General features: G+C 20.8%; 1 protein-coding gene across 1 annotated transcript; it reads left to right on the top strand.

Moving 5' to 3' along the window:
* Positions 1-13,708: 13,708 nt before the first annotated feature.
* Positions 13,709-21,688, top strand: LOC105360039 (brachyurin-like). Its single transcript, XM_011496814.1, has 4 exons — positions 13,709-13,712; positions 19,965-20,281; positions 20,415-20,675; positions 21,461-21,688. The coding sequence occupies exons 1-4, from the start codon at positions 13,709-13,711 to the stop codon at positions 21,617-21,619; spliced, it is 741 nt and encodes a 246-aa protein (XP_011495116.1). The 3' UTR covers positions 21,620-21,688.
* The last annotated feature ends 686 nt before the right edge of the window (positions 21,689-22,374 follow it).

Below are 22,374 nucleotides of genomic sequence, written 5' to 3'. Positions count from 1 at the left end.
GGGAAAGAGAGAGAGAGAGAGAGAGACCAAAGAACAAAGAAATAAAATAAGTTCACGAGTAACCAACAGCGGAATATAAATATATCTGGTAAGTTAGAGTGTGCACTACAATGCTATCTCAAAACCAGGATCAAGCTGTCGAAAGAGGAATGAACATATTTCGTTTGCCTCCAAAATATATGTGTGTTAGAGAGAGAGAAAGAGGGAGAGAGAGAGAGAGAGGGAGAAAGTAAAAAACAAATACAAAAAATAATATAGAATAAAAATTGATAGAAAAAAAATATTACCGTAATATTTAGAATAGAACTAAATAAAAATTGATAGAAAAAAAATATTACCGTAATATTTAGAATTTTAGCATTTTTACTATTATTGAATCTTATTATTCAGTATTCTATACTAAAATTCGTATAAAATATTTTATTTAATACTATAATGCATCCAAATACATTTATAATCTTTATAAATGTTATCAGCAATATTATTTTTAACTAAATTTTATATAAAGTTTTATTTTTTATTTATTTTTTATTTCTTTTAATATTATGTGTTGAAAGAGTTATTAAAATAATAATAAATCATTTTGCAGTTTATCGTATAAAAAATATATAAATAATTTATAAAATATTATTATATTAAATATTATTGTATGAAAGGACATTATGAATTAAATATTCATTTTTATAAATGTAATAATGTACTTCATAATAACTCACTTACTGTAATAAACCTTTTCTGTACATAGCAAGTGCAAATTCTCTTGAAATTACAGAATTTCAAAAGTAAGAAAGTATGAAATAATTAAGAAAGTACAAAAATGTTAAAAAAATTGAGATATAAAAATATAGTTTCAATTCCATAAGGCATCTGTCAAATTAAACGGCCAATGCAATTATAGTTAACCTGGGGTGTTGCGTTCCATTCATAAATCTCTCAGGATCGTATACAACTATCACTCTTCTACGTAAATAAGTGCGATGAATTATTCTACTCTCTCATCGTGTTATTTTCTTTTGTTTTTTTTTTTGATCTGCAATGCTAAATTGAGTATTTACAATTTTTTCAACATTACTATTAATTTTATAATTTAATAAATATTGTCAGTTTTATAAATAAAATTTTTAATACCAACATAATTGTTTTCAAACTACATGCTATATAATTAATAAAAATAAATATGGAAATCTTAAACTACTTAATATTATCAGAAAATTTAACTTAAAATAATATTTATCAATCTATATACAAAAATAATAATAATTATTATGAAGATTACAATTCTAAATCTTACAATTATTTAGAATATGTTTTACATGACCGCATAATTAATTATAATGCTTTATATACGAAATGAACGATAACTAATTACTTATTTATTTATGTATGAAATCTATAATTCATAACCATTAGAAGTTGTTGAATAAAAGAACTTCGAATTACTTAACTTTCGAATTTAAAATTTAAAAAATTTTATTTCATCTTATTTTATTACAATTTAAATATACAAATATAAAATATAAAATAACCTATATAACTACGACTTCAATTATATAAAATATTTTATATAGATTAATAAAACATCGTTTACCTTATTTACGAAACAATAAAGTTATGTTGTTTTACTTATGCCAGTGAGTCATAATAATTTTAGTCATTACGTTGCAATAGACTTTTTCGCTTAGAACGCAACAAAACCTGTAATTCCTTTTTATATACAACATATATTAAGTTTCAAAAGTATTCTCTACTATATATGTCACTTATATTACGTACATCAGTTTATAATTATGCAATATTATGCATAAGACAAATTTTATGACGAATTCATTTACCTTTTTGTATTAAATTAAATTTTGTTATATTCATATGGCAAATAAAATAATGAAATCGATCATTTTTAAGAAATTAAAAAAAAAATTTTACAATTAATTATGAATAACTATTAATTCACTAATATATTTACGAAAATTATAATACATAATATTAAATTTTTATGCTATTTACATTTCTGTTATATTAACATTTGAATATATTTGTTGAATATATTCGTATTGAATATATACGCTTTTGATCCGACAATGCCAATATTTTACACGCTTATTTAAAATATTATATTTACGTGAGCAATTCAATGTATATATAAAATTATTTAACATAATTTATTTAATGCTGACCTCTTCGTTTTCTTTTGTGAATTTATCTAATAAACTATCATATTATTAGTCAGTTATTTGTATAATTTATGCTTTTAATAAAAGTCTTTATTATTTGATTTGATAAAAGATTCAATTTACAGTGTTTTTGAAAATTATTCTCTTAAAATATAATTAAAATAATATGGTTAATAAGGCTGTTAATGCATAATTATTAAATCCATAAATTGGGTTCTAATAAAAAAAGAAATTAAGTCAAGGAGAATATAAAGAGTGATTTAAGTATTATAAAGAATTTCAACATTTTTAATATATAAAGACATTTTTGATATTACAACATATTGAATAATATTGTTATATACACTGCTTGCAGTATTATAATTAATTTTAAAGAAAATTTAACTCAATAAGAAAATTATAGGTTTAGGAAAATTAGGAATGATATTAAAAAAATAGACTATTTGTTTGACAATTGATAATTTATTGATCAATTTATAACGTAATTCGACTAATTATTAGTCGTTGTTTATTTTTCTTTTAATAATCAGGTATGAACAAAATTAAAATTTAGCTTCATGATATAACAAATAATATAGTTTGTTAATGAAAGTTTAAAATAATTAAATAATCAAATAATACAATTTATAAAAATTGCATAATTAATAATTAATAATTTTATAACTTATGTCATGGTTTATTTTTGAGATATCAATATAGCTTATGATCGTTAAATCGTTATTGAGAAGACAAATGACGTATAGATTAGTTTGTAATTCAGTTTATAATTTTTATTTTGTATTTGTTACTCCGAAAAGCAAATAGTATTGTAAAGTCATATAGCAGAGGATAATGAATAGAGCAGTGTTGATATTACGATTATGAAAGTTCCATCCTTATACGCCATATATCTCAGTAACTTATGCTGTTAGTTTCTCTTTCTCTATCTTTAACTCAAACGCACTTCTCTATATCCTGCAGAATCATATTATAAAAAACAAAATATATGAAGTACATAGAAAAAAATTTAATGTGATTAAATATGTTTAGTACACCACAAATTTGTTTAAATGAAACTTGAGATTTGTAAAAACAAATAATTTAAAACTAAATCTTATAATTCAATATTATAATATAAAATTTAAGCAAATAAAAAATTTTATCTGACTAGTTTCCTATATGTTATATAATTTCAAAACTATAAATTTAACTTAGATGTTAAAAGACAGACTGCTTAATATTGATAATATTATGATACTGATAAAATTCTAATACAACAATATAATGTTAACCAATATAATTATAAAATTTTAATTTTTGTGCTTCTACAATATATTTATAATGATATATAATATATATTTTTCGTGCATAATATTTTTAATTACTACATCTTCTATTTATTTTTATTCAAGTATCATAATTTTTCTACCATTTTATGTTATTTCTTAAATTATTTCTATTTTTTAAATAAAAATTAGTATACATTTCTAGATTATTTAAAAATCTTTTTAGTATCTATGATAACACTAATAAAATGAATTCATTAATATGTCAAATATAAAAAAATAATTTATTAAAAAATTTATTACGCCATGCAAATATTCAATTCCTGAATTAAGTGTATGAAATAATTAAGAGTGATATAAATTTATTAATAAGTATATTAATTTAGTTTCTATTATGCTATTATATGATTACGATATATATTAGGTGGTTGACAATAAATCGTAATTTAGGAAATTTTGTAAATTGTCCTATAATTAGTGTGTATTATACTACAGTATAAATTTTTTTAATTACCAGTTCATTTATTTTCCCGTAAATTACATCATTTATCAATTCTAAAATATTCTGATTTAAGAATTTGTAAATTTATAGATATATAACGTTAAAACTTTTCATTAATTTTAATTGAACGAATAATAATATAAATATATAAAAATAATACCTTCATATTTATGCTAAATAGAAATCAAATATTCAATTTAATTAAATTTAACTTACAAATTTAACTTCTTATTACTTTATTGTGAATTACTTTTATATTCATAAAAATGTTATATTTTGTTATATATTATTTGTATACACATTCATTCTATCATAAATATTACAGGACTCATTATGATTTAATGAAAAACTTAGTAATATAAAATATAAAAATTGATATATTTAACAGATACATATTACGATAGCTTTAATTCAAATTAAATATAATTCATTTGAAATCAAAAGTACTCCACATATTTAGAATTTTCTCATCTACATCAACTTATTTATATTAGGTCTTGTCTCTTTTTTATGATTTTTTTTTAATTATGCCTTTCTTCGTGTCTTACTTTTGACTCATTGAAAATTAACAAATACACTTACTTATATCTATTATGATAACAACTGAATTTAGTTGGGCAGTGTCAACGACACCGTTTAAACAATGTCAAGTGATAGAATAACGTATAGTATGATAATAAAGATCTGTCGTTTTCTGAATCGAGAAAAAGCGAAGCTTACGACTTTCTCAATGAAGTAGACAATTTTTCGACAACTTTCGAAATCGAATCGTCACCTTATGCGACAAAGAAATCCACAGTCTGACCGAAGATTTTCTCTCTCAGTCCTAACTGCGTCAACCCCTGCCCTACTCTTCTCTCTTTGTTGATTAAGAATTTTCTTATCAGACGCGTCATTTCCGGTCATTCATCTCATGGCTTGTATGCGGGACAGGCAAAGAGGGAAATTGATTAAGGAGCGTCGTTTTAACTCGCGAAATAGCTGTACTAAACTTATTTTTACTCATTTATTCTCTTCCCCTTCATCGTTTCTCTCATTCTCTCATTCTCTCATTCTCTCATTCTCTCATTCTCTCACTGATACGAAATTTCTTTCCACCCGGCTCCTCTGATTCAATTTACAGACACCCTGAAAGATGGCTAACGATAAAAGAGCTGAACTACAATCTTCGGCAATATCGTAAGCTTTTTTTATAACCTAACCATCTTTTCTTTTCGGTTTTTGAATTTTGCTTTTCTTTATACTTTAGTCTTTTACATTAAATATCTAATATCATTAAATATCTATATAAAAAAACCAGTTTTTGTATTTTATAAATCAGATTATTGATCAATACTTAATATCGCCAACAAAAACCAATTAAATTCTCTTACAAAAATTTTCTTACAAACATTGTTTATTAGATACTGTATTAAAAAATATTTCAAAAAATTTTTTTTGAAAAATCTTAATTTTAATATTTGTAAAAATTTATTTAGATTAATAACTGTTCTAAATTGTTTCTATTATATGTTATAAATTTTTTTAGATTATTTAATATCGGAATAGCAATTCTTAATAATAAATTAGATATTAAAATAATCAATATCATATATGAATTAGTATAATAAATATTACAAAATTAAAATGAGATACTTCACAAATTATTAAGAATTTAATAATACGAATAATATTATTATATATTTTGTTACAAAATAATATACAAGTACAAGTAGTCAAAAAATAGAAAAAGGTAGAAAAAATGATATGATACTAAAAATAAAATATAAAATTTTTAATTCATATATTAATTATTAAATTACAAAATTAATTTACAAAAAATATATAAAAACATTCATATAGTGTTATTTATTAAAAAAAAAAAAATATATATATATATATATATTTTTTTTTATTCCAAACTTCGGAATATAGATATTATTTCATTTTATATTTAAAATTGTTAATTAAGTGATAGGTAATTATTTAAATTGAAGGATAATATAACGTTCATGTTTTATAATAATATATTGAAGATTTTATTTGAATAAAACAATTAATTATGAAAGTTATGTAATGTTCTTGAAAGTAATGTAATATATTATTTAATTACTAATTATGCATATCTTTAAAATCTAATTAAGTAAATTATTAAAATGATCACGAATTAAATACAAAAAATTCACGTAATAATTCGGTAATGAAATACAACTCAAAAAACTTTTAAACACTATGAATAAAGCAATATTAAAAGTTTGTTTCATTTACACCGTTTTAATAAACCTAAGACACTCGCTAAAGGGTCATATAAAACAAAATCTGCCACAGAAAAAGGGGAAAAGCTGATAGAGAAAAGGAATATAAGCTACGAATCTACTCAGCAGCATTATTTAAATGGGTCGTAACTATTTAATTCTGTGAGACATGAAGACGAGTTATGAATTTTTAAAGAGTTATACTTTTTCGATTCTGTCGACACCTAACTTTACTTGGATTTTATATAACAAAAGAAACACGAAAAACTTCAATTTCTTTAATAGTTCAGTTTTGTAATACTTTTTCTTTCTTTGTTCTGCCTTTTTTGATCGATAAAAATATTTTCAAATTTAATCGAAGTTTAATACCTAACTTTTTTTTTAATTTACAAATATTACTTTGATATTTATTAAGTTTTAGCCATTTCATATTAATTTTTATTGAATATATTATTAAGTATTATAATAATTATAATACTGAATAATTATTTTACTGATATACAACTTAAAACAATTGAAATTCTGATATTATAAAAAATCAATAATTTATAAATTAATAAAAAAATTTATAATACATAGTGCCTTCAGAATTAATAATTTATTTTTAAAAAATAGCATCCTTAAACTTGTATATTAGTATAGAAATTTTACATGTGCATATATATAATTGTTTTGTTACCATAAGTGCATAATTATTGTAACGCAACAAGTGCGCGGTCAAATTCGCTCGAGGCATACAGTTGTTACTTTTCGTCGTGACACTTCATCTATTGGTATGAGAATAAGGCTTGCACGAGTAAACTACTGACGTCACAACAATTGGTACGCAAACTGACATTATGTGTACAAAATATTACTGAAATTGCACCGTAAGCTTTCTGAAACAATCAACAAGTCCGCATATTGAATTACATGTTAAACTCGTGCAATATTAGCTTTATAATAAATAATAAAATAGATTATTTATTACATATTAAATTTTCACTAATCACCTGACTTCATGAATTTTCTGACAAACGATTTGGAGTGATAATTCTTTTTTTTTTTAATTTGTAATAATTAAATTTTTGCATACATCACGTTATCATATTCTCTCACGTGTCTTTCCTTATCAAAGTAACAAATTGTGTAGCGACTATTTTAATATTATAGCTTAGTTTGATTTTTAAGTTTAAATTATGTTTAAATTACCTATTATTTATAACCAATTGATATTGAATGTATCATTCTTATTATTTCACCTTACTTTATTGACATCTTGAATTGAAATACAAAATGTAGTAATTTTTCGTGCAATTTCGTGCATATTTTGAAATATGTAATATTTAATAGAATTCATTAAATTTATTATTCAATCGAACTGTTCAACTTAATACTCAACTCAGATACTAAAGCAAACATATGGATTCGTGCTATTTTCAAAAATTTCAATTTATATACTAAGGAAATAAGAACATGATAAATAGTTCGATGAAATATTGTAAATATACAACAGAATACAAAATAAAAACTTTATATGTAACTTTTTTAATTCGAAATTGAAATAATTCATTTTTTCAAACTTATATAGTCGAACTTATATGGTAATTATCATATAGTTACAAATGTTTGCAGAATGTTTCTTTCATTAGTCAACCTTTATTTTGTTTTGCTCTGTGATATTCGTTATTAACTGATAAATCTTATATGAAGAAATATATGGTAATAACTTACAAAAGCTTATTCTCTCAAAAGGATAGGTGACTAATAATTCATTGCTAATGAAATAAAGGAGAGTTTTAACAGAGCTCAAAATACACATAAAATCAAAAGGCCCACAAGAAAAAATTATGAATAATATGGTAGAATAAAATAACAATAAAATAATTGAAAGTAAACGATGTGTATTTAAACACATGATGTTATATCGCTGATGATAATATGGCTTCATTATATTCCTCGAATAAAAATAATACTAATAATGTATTGCTAAATACAAAATTACATTTCAGGATGATAAATACTTAATTCTAGAAAATAATTTTTTGATAAAACATAGAAAGTCCGTTTTCAACGAATTTCATGCAAGAGCATGAAGTAAGATTGACTTTGATCGATGCATTTATTCATAAAGAAATATATATATGAATATAAATTATAAAAAAATTTGCTTCAAATCTTGTGTTTACTTAATGATTTCGATTAAATTATTGAGTTAATCGTTAATAACATTGATTAAATAATGAGAAACAAGATAATAGAAATAAGAGAAATAATAATTAATAACACGATTAAATAATGAGAAATTTACATGAATTTCTTAGAGGTTTTGTTTAGTATCGTTTTTGTGGAATATTCATTGAAATTCATACACGTGAAAGATTCACTAACTTCTTGACAAAATTATGTTTGTTTCATATATTATTGGGGCGTAGTTATAATTTGAGGTTATAATAGGAATTATAATACAATAAACTGGAAATTATTTATTTGATTTTCCATTTCGTATAATTAAAAAAAACAACCGAATATATATATGAAGTTTTTAAAATACAGATTCATTTCAATTAAACAATAAGAAAGATACTACTTTGTTAAAAAAAAAATAATAATAGTGGAGACAGAAAAAGTATAAAGAATAATATTTGAGTAAAATGATACATAGAATATTTTATGTAGTTAATACTTTCTCATACCACAAAGCATATTCGATTGATTTACGCTTCTATTTATTTATGTTTGTTATCTCTCTTTTGTTACCCTCAATTTTTTTATTATTCTAAATTATTTCAGATAATTTATAATTACAAAAATGTAACTTAAATAATTTATTATAAAGTAGATTGAAAGGAAATTATTATATATTAAAATTATTATGGTACTATGTATTATAATATATGAAAATATAATTTTTATACTACGTTGTTTGAATCTGTGACTTATATAAATGTTACTGAATATATATTGAAATTTTCAATCAAGTTATAACTAGTACTGAACATTTTTGAAAGACATAAAATGTACTTATACTAAAAAACACGCGCGCACAATATATATACCCACACATACTCGACACACACATACACGTACCCACACATACTCGGCACACACATAAACGCATATATACATATTTTTCTGCAATATAATAGAAATTTATATTAATAACTTACTGTTATAAAATAATAAATTAATACAGTAGATTAAACTTAATATGAATAAAATGAAATTAAATTAAACTTTATTATTTACTTAACCATTAATTTTTCAAGCCATTGTTACCACTAATTCACCTTCATCAATATTGTTTGAACTCTTACTAGCCCCTCCATTGTTTCATATATATATATATATTTTAATTATCCCTTTATTTATATTGTTTCTTTGGTTTATTTCTCTAATAGTTTATCAGATATACATATAGTTATAGTTAAACAAAATTGCAATTATGAACGGCACTTATCGCTAAACTGTAAACACATGATTATATTAAAGAAGCAATTTTCTAAGCAGAAAATGCCTAATGAATATGGAAGATATTATTTGCCTAGATAGAGAAGCAAATTCAATAGAACATTGAGTATTTTAATTGATCATTTACAATTATTTATTTTTCATTACATTTAAATCTCTTAATTTTTTTTATTCCTTTAAAGAGCAATTGTCTTATGAAATTAAAGTGAAATATCGGTTTTTCATCATTAATATAATAATACTGAAAAAATTATAGTATTTGAATAAAATTTTATAATAATAAAAATTATACAATTCTATTAAAAAATTAATACAAGTAATTAGAAAAATGATAAAATTATAAAAATTATGAAATTATATGTATTTTTCATGAACTTGTAATTTTGTACTTTTTTACTTTTATTTTTTCGATTCTTGGATAAAATCAAAATATCTTTGCGTACTTATGTGTATGCGTTATTATTTGTATAAATTATTATAAATATAATGTATATTTGGTATTTGACTAATGTATCACACACTTTTAATACTAATAATTATTAATATTAAATAATATTTAGTTTTTAATATATTTGAAATTATGAAATATATTCATATTTTAAAAAGGATATATGAAATAATAATCACCGTTTAGACGAATTATTGATAAATTCCAATATTTTTGCTATATACACTTTTTAATATATATACAAATTTATTTGCGTATTAAATGCATAATATATTCATATTATATATTTATTTTAATCCATTATTTCAACAAAATTCTATAATATACTCTATAGTTTCATTAAAATATGTGAGGTTGAATACCGAAAAGTAATAATTATTTGCATGCAGCTATAATGTTATCGAACTGAAACTATTACTAGTATTAATCTACTACCGCTAATCAAATACAGTTTTAAGATATAAGAAATTATGGTTTTATTATATATCAGCCGTTTTAAATATATATGAATTATTGATTTGAAAATAATAATTTTATATATATATATTTTCGAACTTATAATTTTATACTACAAACAATTACTTTTTTTAATATAAGATTTAATAAATTTAATTATTAAATTAATTATTTGTTAATATTTAAATAAAAATATATTATTGTTATATTTATAATTTTTATTATATTTGCGTATTAAGATATTATAGATGTTATTTTCTAATATTTGATGTAACAATTTTTTAATTTAGTTATTGAAAGGAACTTTAGGAGACATCTACAGATAAAATTTTATAATTTGCTGTTAGATATAGATAAAGTTGGTCTCTACTTTTCATTCTAACCTGCATTATCAAGGACTTTGAAAAGTATCGGTTAAAGAACATTGTAGCTTTAAGGAATCACCGCCAAGCGGCGTAACAATACCTAAAAAAGCTTTATTATTTCCAATTAATTCTGCTTAAAAGAATAATCAAATATTGGATAAACTGTGATATGTTTATATTGAATTTAAATGTTGTATATTTTGAAATTATTAAAAATCAAATTTTGAGAAATTTATATTAAATATTATCTAAAGAAATTCAGAATATTCAAATGATATTTCTGTTATTTTTTAGTAATTTTGGAATAATTATGATATAATACTGATGCATTATTTTTATAACATAATTATAAAAAATATGTAATAATTTTAACAATACTTATAGTTGAATATTGTAGAAGAAAAGAAGAAATGAAATGTAAGATATCTAATTGCTATTAATAGCATTAATTTTTATAAAAATTTATATTTCGCAAGTATTTTATTATAAAAGACATTTTGATTAAAAATACTGATGTGTTCATTATTAAGAACAATCATGGATATATGTGTGCGCGCGCGCGCACGTATATTAAAGATGTTATTAAAATTAAAAAGAAAGAAAATTTAAAATATTGATATTATTTAAAAATAAATTATTGTAAATCAGTTTAAAATAAATAAGAATATCTTTTCTAATAAAACCGACAATTAAATTAGTATTCATTTTCTCTTTTATATACTTATATATCATTATTTATTATTTATTAAATATTATTTTTATTATATATTTTCTCTTAATGTCATATCATGGATATTCTATGAAAATCTTTGTATCCTTTTCACTATTAAGAATATTGCAAAAATTATTATAAAAATAAATTAATATATACAGTTATAGATAGTCTATAGGTTATAAAATTTAATTTAAAAAGCTCAAGATTATTTTTATATTTTTAATAAATACAAAGAATTTGTAAATATTTTTGATAGTAGTTTATAGAAATAAGCCAGAAAACTTAGTGAGATTAGGAAATTAATTCCTAACAATATGGCACATCGTTATAAAATAACGTACAACAACTGGAGCCACTGAGCTTCTCGATGTAGCCTAAAGACATCAGGTGTCAAATATACTACTGCTCTAACATTAGTACTTTCGACATCGCAAGCCGCCTTAAATATTCGAGTTTCATATCCTTTTTATATCTTTAAATTCAATTAGGCAACTGACACTAGCTGCCATCAGCGTAATTATCTTGACTTTTTCTCACATGTTTTACAAACTTAAGTATATGTCTCTTTTATTTTATAATTAAAACAGGTTGATATATAATTGATAAATAATTTACATATCATGTTTTAAGGGGTGATGTTTATGCTACTACACGGGTATTCCACATTCATGTTTCATTTTCTCCTTCACTTCGTTTCCAATATAGGAATTGCCTTCATATTTATACTTTATAATGCATAAGAATCCTCATTGTATTTTGGCAATTTGCCTACACAAGCACAAATACACATCTATGCTGACTTTTCTAAATTCCAAACATGCAACACAAAACCATATTATATTTCTATTTAAAAAATCCTGAAATTTACCCTTAATATTCTCAGTTTGTTCGAAAATTTTTTAAAATGCTTCATTTAACTCTGAACTATGAAGATAATTTTTAAGCAAAAACATATTCCCTTGTAATATTAATAATAAATTATTAATTATAATGAGTCATATTCTTGATTGTCTTATTTATGAAAATTTATAAAATTTAATTTTTTATTTCTTTTGGTTATTTCATAATTTATTTAGGTAATATAATTAAAAAATCTACAATAGCTTTATCACAGTTTTTAGATATCATTCTAACGCAATTGCTAAAAAAATGTTGCACACAAGCTCTGTTATGTTAAGGAAATTATTTCCTAATTTTTAATTCATTGAATTTTATTTCATATTAAAATATATTTTCGAATATTTTGCCAACATTCTAATTTTTATAGATATAACTCAAAATGAGCACAGCATCAAAATGTTAAATCATGTTGTAATTTTTCATTATATAAATATATATACATATTTATATTTAGAAATATATGTTTTAAAAGTATGTATTTACACTTAAAAATAATTAAACTATAAAAACTGTACCTGACTGCTAATAATATAATGTATTTCGTACTACATATAATATTTTTCAAATCCCTGAGAGCCTGAAATGATAAAACCTAATAATCATTTATACATATTGCAAACATAATGCAATATGCAGCAAATAAATTCATCATTCTACAAATAAGAGTTCCTGTATAATTAAACAGTAAAAGTTAATTTAATTCAAGTTGTAAATATAATATTCCATGCGACTTTATGTTTTGTATTTTTTAATATTAATTATTTAAAATATAATAATATAATTGTAATAATATTAATTAAGTATTATTTTATACTTTGTTTCATCATTTTTATATAATCGAAATCTTTCTTTATTACTTTTTAAATGTATTTATATACATTAATGCTTTGTAATTTGTAGGATAAAATTAATATTAAAAAATATGAGAAATAAAATAATTTTGTAAAAAGGGGATATTCTTGATTAATTAGAAATATAAAAAGACTTTTTTATGTTTTGAAAATATTTTTGATTGGAAGTATTATCTCGATAGTATACAAAATTTTTTTTTTAATTTTCATATTAAAATTTAAAATAGTTTAATATTATTAGTTAAACGAGTTTTTTAGGTAAAATTTCAATATTACAGATTAAATTTATTGATTTACAAATTCACAATAATTCTTTTTCAATAAACGTATTAAAATATAGTATACACAAGAATGGGTATATGCAAAGATTTTTCCCATACACACACACACACACACACATATATATATATATATATATATATATATATATATTTATTATTTTCTGATTATGTAAAAATTTGTAGTTTTTATAAACTGTGTGAAAATATAATAAATTTATAAACTTGTTTAATAAATTACACAAACTTATGATAATATGACTGTACTTAAGTTATTTTTTATAATTATTACTATTTAATATAAAATTTTCACTAAAAATATATATTATTATATATTTTTATATATTACCATGTTAGCTTAAATAGATTTTACTGTACTTTTATTTTATTGTACTTTTATTATATTTCAAAATATCAAAGACTGCAAATACAAATAAGTAATTTTTATATAAATGGCTTCTAAAATTATCATTGTAAAGAAAATAATAACAATATTTTATTTTTTAAATTATGAAGAAAGTAATTATTATTTTTTAAAGTATTAATCATAAATTGTGTTACATGTATAATTATTCTCATAAATCATCTCAATAATTCTATAACTTATAAATTATGGAAATAATATTATTCAATTATAGATGATTTAAAATTATTTTTCATTTTTCCATTTTATTGCAGCAGAAAAATTTATTCATTTGGTTATTTGTTTCTTATAATATAAAAATAAAATAGAATTAGAGGTAGGAAAAAATATTATAGTATCAATATCAACAATCAATAAATTTGAGATTCTTGTACTCTTTTCGAAAAGATTTTAAGTTTCCATCAAAATATAATAAAACGATATTTTTCTAGTTCTATAATAGCTTCTTCTATAAATTTTGATCAAAACTTATAAATAGCGACTTTCTTATCAATAAATAATTAGTAATTTTTTAAGTAAATTTTTTAAGCTCTCCTTCAGAAGAAAATCTATCAAATCATAAGATAATTGCATTCATATCATAAAAATACAAATTATATAAAATATGAAGTATATAAAACATTTCCTTCTTTAGATTATAGTTAAGTTTTGAAGAACTTATCTCATTAAAACATAAGTTTTAAATATTTAAACAAAACACAGTACATTAAAGATGACAAAAATATGTTATTAAATTATTACATTTCATTTTGTTATATATATTTTTACTTTATATAACATGTTTAATTAGAAATATTTGATAATCCAACTAAATTCGTTGTAGTTTTTAAAATAATACAATAGTAAAATAAATAATATATTTGAAATTTAATTATGAAGAATGATAGTGAAAAGCTAAAATATTTATGCAAAATATTTATTTAGCATCAATTTGTACTGCATCCTATACTCAATTATATTTTTCTCTTTTATTGCGGAAAAAGACATTATATTTTTGTTGTCTGTTTTATGAATATGATGTCTTTAATATACTGATCCGTAGTTGTTTCTTTTATATTTCTTTCTGATATTTATCCGATGCTGAATTATCTCTTTGTTTTAGTACTATTTGCTTGTAAAAAATTAATATAATTTTGAAATGTCTATTGATTCACTTTTCATTATATTCTCTTTTTTTCTATCGTAATATTGAATAATTAATCTTATGCTCGCTTCATATATCTTTCTCAAATTCTATTATTTGCTTTTAAATAGAATCATTACTTTCATTATTTTATCTTTCCTCTTGTTTACCCTTACTTCACTTTTATTGAATGTACGTATTAGAATTTGTATGTCATCATAATAATTTATTTTTACATTAATTTTGTAGGATTTTTCAATTTTTTCTTAGAATAATATTTATTTTCATCATTATTTTCACTCAGCAACCTAATGTTACTCATCTAATGTTACTTCATTTTGTATTTCTATCTATATTTACTCATTCTTCAAAAAATAATTGTTTAATGATATTTAACTTTTCAAAATCTTTTCTATTCACTTTGTTTTATGTCAGTTACATGCTTAATATTTCATACTTACTATATTGGTTTACTTTATTATTATTGTTACATTCACTTGCTTCTTCTAGATTAATTAGCTTTTAGAATTATATCTGTTAATCTACTATTATATATTTGCATGCATAATTTTAAGAATATTGCAAAGAATACTCTTAAGTATTGTATTACTTTACTCATTTTCATAAAGTTTTGTTGTAAAAAGTACTCAGAATAAGATATTTAATTGAATTGAAATTATATTGAATAATAATTCTACTATAATCTTTTTAGATTTATATATGAATACAATTGGTTTATATATTTCTAATATTGATATTCCTAATTAAATATTACATTAATACCGATTTTTATTAAAGTTAAATTATTATTGAATTATTATATTAAAGTTAAAGATAAATTTATGTAAAAAATAATGTTAAAGCTAAATAAGTATTTATTGTATAATTTTAATTTTTTTAATGAGGAAGACATTGATGCTATTAAAGTAAAAAAATACTAAGGTGTACATAAATAATTTTTCAAACAATTTTCCTTAAATAATAGGTATAATATAAAGTATTCGCTAATTTTAATTTTGTTTCAACGTAAATAAAATGCTTACGAAACTGCTATAATTTTATCAAAACATATGCTACATTTACTTATGCATATATGAATATATGCATACATACATACATACATACACACATACATACCTATCACCATACAAACATATATATATATATATATATACTTTATCTTTATTATATATAACATTTGTCAATGTGACGACTGTCACTTTGTTTGACATTCATTTGACGACTGTCCTTTAGTTTAACAAATACAAAATTAATAAAATAAGATATTATACTCATAATTTTGACAAATACTCAATTATTTAATAAGTGACTTTATATTACATTGTGTTAATATTTTAAAGTAATCAGTCAGTAAATTTACTTTTCAAAGGATTTCATTCTTTTTTAATTTGTTAATTTATAAATAGTTTTTATTTAAGAAATTATTTCTAATATAATTTTAAATATTGTGTTTTTTTAATATTATCATTTTAAATACTACTTATTGTTTTAGAATAAAATTTTGTACCTAAAATCAATTAATCACACAACACTAATTAGAATCTATAAATTTAATAAGATAATATTTAAAAATTTAAATTATTTAAAAATAAATATCTTTATTTTGAGACTTATATTAAATAATAATAGAGTAATATTGTCATTTTAATATTAAGAAACTATTTTGGATAACTCTATTTTATCGTTAATTTAATTATTAATAAAATTAATAATAGTATCGTATACTATGAAATATTTAATAAGTTTTTAAAATGATGTTCCATCGCATATTATTTTTCATGCTTTGAACAACTCTAATGACTATATGCAAAACGAAATTATTTTAAAGTATTTATATCATAATATTTTATATATATTTTATACATTAATACTTCTCAAATCGTTTTTTATAACGAATATATTTATCAATATCATATATAATACAATTTGAATACTCACGACAATATTTAATCTTTATTTACGTAAAACAAATATTCTATGGAATTAAAAAGAGCTCAATTATTCAATTATAAATATTAATAAAAATTACTTCTTTTCTAAAGAACGTAAAGTATGAATTTTATTAGATAGGCCTGTGTATAAATTTTATTTCCCTTTCTTTTAAGGTTATCCAAGGCAAAGATATTCACTATTTAAAACGCTATTTAACTATTCAAAAAGTTAAAATATTTAAGCATTTCATATACAATATAATTTTTAATTAAACTAATTTTGAAAATACAAAGTAATATATCGTATATTTTTTAATATTGATATCTAGTATATATTAATCACTAAAAATGACAAAACTATTATTGAATAAAATAAAGCAATTGGAAAATTTAATCAGGAATTTATAAAATTTCAATTATTATGAAATTATAATATCCTATGATAGATACATTTATTAATTAATTCGATCATTTTTAAGTCTAATTATAAAAGCAATATATAAAACCTATAAAGATTTATGAACGAAATAAAAATTAATTATAATTATAATAGAATAATTTTTTGTGAATTTGTTTTGCTTTACATAAAAAGTTTTCTCCATTAATCTAAAGAATCGAAATTTAAGTCATTGAAATATCATTTTTAAAGATACAGGAATCTTTATTGAGAATGTTCGTATAAACTCAAAAAATAATATTCTTGAAGTATAGACAAACATAAATTATATTATTATATTTATTTTTAGAATTAATTTTAACGTATTTGAACGAATAAAGCGTATCTATTCAATTGCAAAATCATACTATTCAGTAACACCTGATTTAGCAGCTATGATCAAAATTGCTTAAATTATGTTGGAAGACATTAAAAAAAAAATATATATATATATATATATATATATATGCTGCATAATAAGATTCAATTTTATTAAATATAAAAAGTACATATTTGCAAAACCATTTTTGTATATCATGAAGTAATTATTAATGAAAATCTATAATTTGTAAACATTACTTAAATCATTTCATATATAATATGAAATAATTTGAATATTATTATTTTAAATATTTATCATTAACTATCATTAACTAATGTTATATTGAATATTAAAGCAGTTTTTACTGTTGAATTAGGTAAATTCCTTATATATTCAAATTTCCATAAGAAATTGATTGAGAAGAAATGTTTCAAGAAATTATTTTTAGAATTTATATAAATGATACATATGAATTATATATATATATATATATATATATATATGTGTGTGTGTGTGTGTGTGTATAATTAAATATTTGTAATTATAATAAGTAATTTTAACAAAGTACAATTACAATACAGGTCCAAGAGTCAAGACAAATAGTAAGATCGATTTTTTGTTGATAAAAGGTTTCTATCGTGTATAACTCAATATATATACTTATAGAGATTGATTAATAGAAATTCATAAATTAGAATTAAGTTACATTCAAATAATAATTTATGATTAATATATAATAAAACACATTAATTGTTAATTTATTATTTTATTATAGTTTTTCATCAATTTTCGTACTTTTTAGATATTATTTTTACAAAGTATTAATCATATGGTAAAAATTTTAGTATTATAAGAAATTTTCAAACTTTCCATAGGCAAATGCAAATTGATAAAATATTAGTTAAATCGTTTTAAAACGAAGTGAATGGAAAAATTAGAATTAAAAGATAAATCTGATGTTTAAGTAAATTTAATTAACGCATTAATTATTTTATATCTGCGATTACAAGTATTTTTATCGTGTGTAATATTGTATAAAATTTATGGAACTCATTATTATAAAATATATAAGTAAAATGAATAAAGATAACTGATAAAATTCCTTTACAATGGTTTAGAATTTAAATATATTATCGTTAGGAACCGCGTGATAATACCAAAATATAGAACATTTAAAGTATTTAAATAGCAAATTAAATTTTTGCTTCTTATATGTGGAGTAAAGCTCAAATTAATTTATTCGTAAATCATTTCGAATTTTAGTAAGGAAGTAAGTAATAATCGCGTATATCAAAAAGAAGGCACATATGTAGATTGTGACCTGCAATTCAAGAATTAAGTTTTGTGAAATGGCAAGAAGACAATAAATGCAGTTAATGATAATTTAGTTCGTTTTAGTTTTAAATTATTTTTTATATCAAATTTATAATATAGTTTATTTATAAATTTATAAATTAATATATAGTTTATTTATTAATTTATAAAATAGTCTGATATATTATAAACAGTAAACAAATAATATAATACATTCAAAGATCAAGGATGCAGTATTATTGAGTTATTAAATACAAAAATTCTAAATTAAATGTACTTTTCTAATATATTATTTAATTATACAAAAATTTAAACTTTTAAAAATGTTTATAGATAAATTTATAGATCTATTAAAAGTTAATACTTTTATATAATTATTATAATATTTTATAACAACAAATTTTTATAATTAATATAAATGAATACATAAATTAATATATATATATATATATATATATATATATATATTGTTTTTGTATTTTTGTGTGTGTGTGCGTGCGTGCGTGCACGCGCACGTGTGTATATTAATAAGTATATAAACATAATTGTATAACATTTAATTACAATTATTAAATGCATAAGACTCAAATTTTTATATTTATATTATTGTTTTACTTTGAACATGCGACGTCTAACTTTTCTGTATTTTTTTCAAACTATACTTATCTGTAAGTAAATGGAAATATATGAAATATTTTGAATTCATTTTTAATATTAGTTTTATTCTTTAGGTAATAAAAATAATTTTTTACATTCAGAACCTTTATTTGGTCATAATATTAGACAAGCAGAATTGACAGAATTTGAATTTGTTATTTGTTTATTATTAACGAGTAATCCAATACTGCCACAAAATATTTTCTGCAGTGGAACTCTTATTTCACATAAATTTATTCTAACGGCTGATCATTGCTTTCTGAATTTACCTGAATCTGGATTTCAAATACACTTAGGTTCAATTAACATATATAATGGAACAACACACTTTGCCCAATGGTGGATTACATATACTCAATGGACTATATCTAAAAATAAAAATAGGCGATACAGGGACAATGATATTGCTATTTTAAAAGTAAATGATTTCGACTATTTATCATACAGGAAAAATATATTAATTTGCGTACTTCGTATTTACATTATGATTTAGTTATTGTAGAAAATAATGAAAATTAATATCGATATAAAATAAAAAAATAGTTTTTTAGTTAATTATAGACGCAACGCAGATTACTCCAGCTGTTGTATCTAGTGTACCACATAAAAATGTAGTTGGAGCGGATGCTGAAATAGCTGGATGGGGTAGACGTAATAATGGTGAAATGGCAATTATCATGGAAACAGTAAAATTGAAAATCATATCAAATAAAGAATGCTCAGAACTAGGAACAATGTTACAACAAAAGCGTTTTTTTGTTACTCATGCAGAAATATGTTCTATTGCGCATCCATTTGCACATTTAGAAAGTGTAAGTATTAATTATTATATGTTATTATCAATGGGAAATTGCTAAAGAAATTGTGAAATTTTAAAAATAATTTAAATTAAAAATTTTATATTTTATTTTTAATTATATTCTTTATGACTGTGATTTTAATAAAAATCGTTGCACTCCAGTAAATAAGATTTTTATTAACGAATTTTTTACCTACTATTAAACTAAACAGGAATAATTCTAAATTCTCTACTTATTTATATTAAATAAAGTCGAGTAAATTAAAAAAATAAGGAATCTAAAATTCATTATTTCATTCATTGATTTTAATGTCAGCTTTCATTCATTATAATTGTCACTTCTTTTCAAATGATAATACTTAATGTATAACAATGGTTACCTACTTCAAATGCTAAAACATTTTTTTTTATTTATTCATATACCATTCAATAAAATTGGTTAAAAAACATAATAAACCCCGAAATTCTCATATTAAAAAAAACTCCTTAAAAAAAGATAAATAATACATTATTATATGAATACTTTTTTACATTTATGTAAAAAATTTGTTAATTTATCAAATAATTGTCAGTGATGCAATTATTTTTCATAATACTATTTTAAACCGAAAAATATTTAATTGCTTGCTTTTAAAATATAATTCCTTTCATATATAATTCCTTATAATTCCCTAAAAAAATTCCTTTTTTTTCATGAAATATATTAATGTCGCTAGACAAGATATAAATATTATATAATAAAATGTCATTTTTTTAAAAACAGATTACAACATTCAAATATTTCAATTCTATTTTCAGGGTGACAGTGGTGGTCCACTTTTAATTGGAGATGTAATTATAGGTGTTAACATCGGCAAATGTCCAGATTTAAATGGTACTTTTAATGCTGAAAAAGCAAACATTCATGCTAGCGTATATTTTTACAGACATTTTATTGTGGATGCTACCCAACAATGAAAACCATTCATTTTAAATAAGGGAATATTATTTAATTAAATTAAATATTAATTCTACTATTAAATTACACTCAGCAAAATACATAATTTTTCGCTAATATTCCAATGGACGAAGTTTATATAATTTTGTATTGACTACTTGATTTATTACTGTATTTATTAGTATTTGAGTTTCTGCCTATATTTGTATCTAAAAATTTACTCACCTAAATATAGAGACCAATTAATTCTTTATACAATTATTTTAGTAACATATATCATCAAAAACGTAAAATTAAAACATTTTGTGTATAAATATCGAAAAATATCTAAGTACTGCATTTAAGTATCTTTAAATTTTTTAAATCATAAAAATGAATAGTATAAATAAAAAGCAACTTATTTCTTATTTATAAACTATTGAAAAAATTTAATTATTTCATATTTATAGTTCTTTTTATGTTAAAGTATAAAAAAAGCAACATTGCATGTTCGTATAGTAATGTATATAATTATATTATTATATAAGCAATAACTAAACTGTTGACAATATATATAAATTACAAAAATAAAATTATTGAGATTTAGTGATTTAAATAATAACGATTTTTGAAGCATACACATAGGAGTTCTGTGCAATGGAAACAGATAACTATAAAACTATATATACCATGATACATAAAAATAAATACATCAATGTTTTGCAGCGAATATAAGAAAAGTATTTTGGGTAGAAATAATAAATCTAACAACGAAAAGCTTGACGAAAAACATAAT

This window comes from Ceratosolen solmsi, unplaced genomic scaffold, assembly GCF_000503995.2.
Source record: "Ceratosolen solmsi marchali unplaced genomic scaffold, CerSol_1.0 scaffold29, whole genome shotgun sequence".
NCBI classification, from domain to species: Eukaryota; Metazoa; Arthropoda; class Insecta; order Hymenoptera; family Agaonidae; genus Ceratosolen; species Ceratosolen solmsi.
This window is presented reverse-complemented; position numbering and strand designations above follow the sequence as displayed.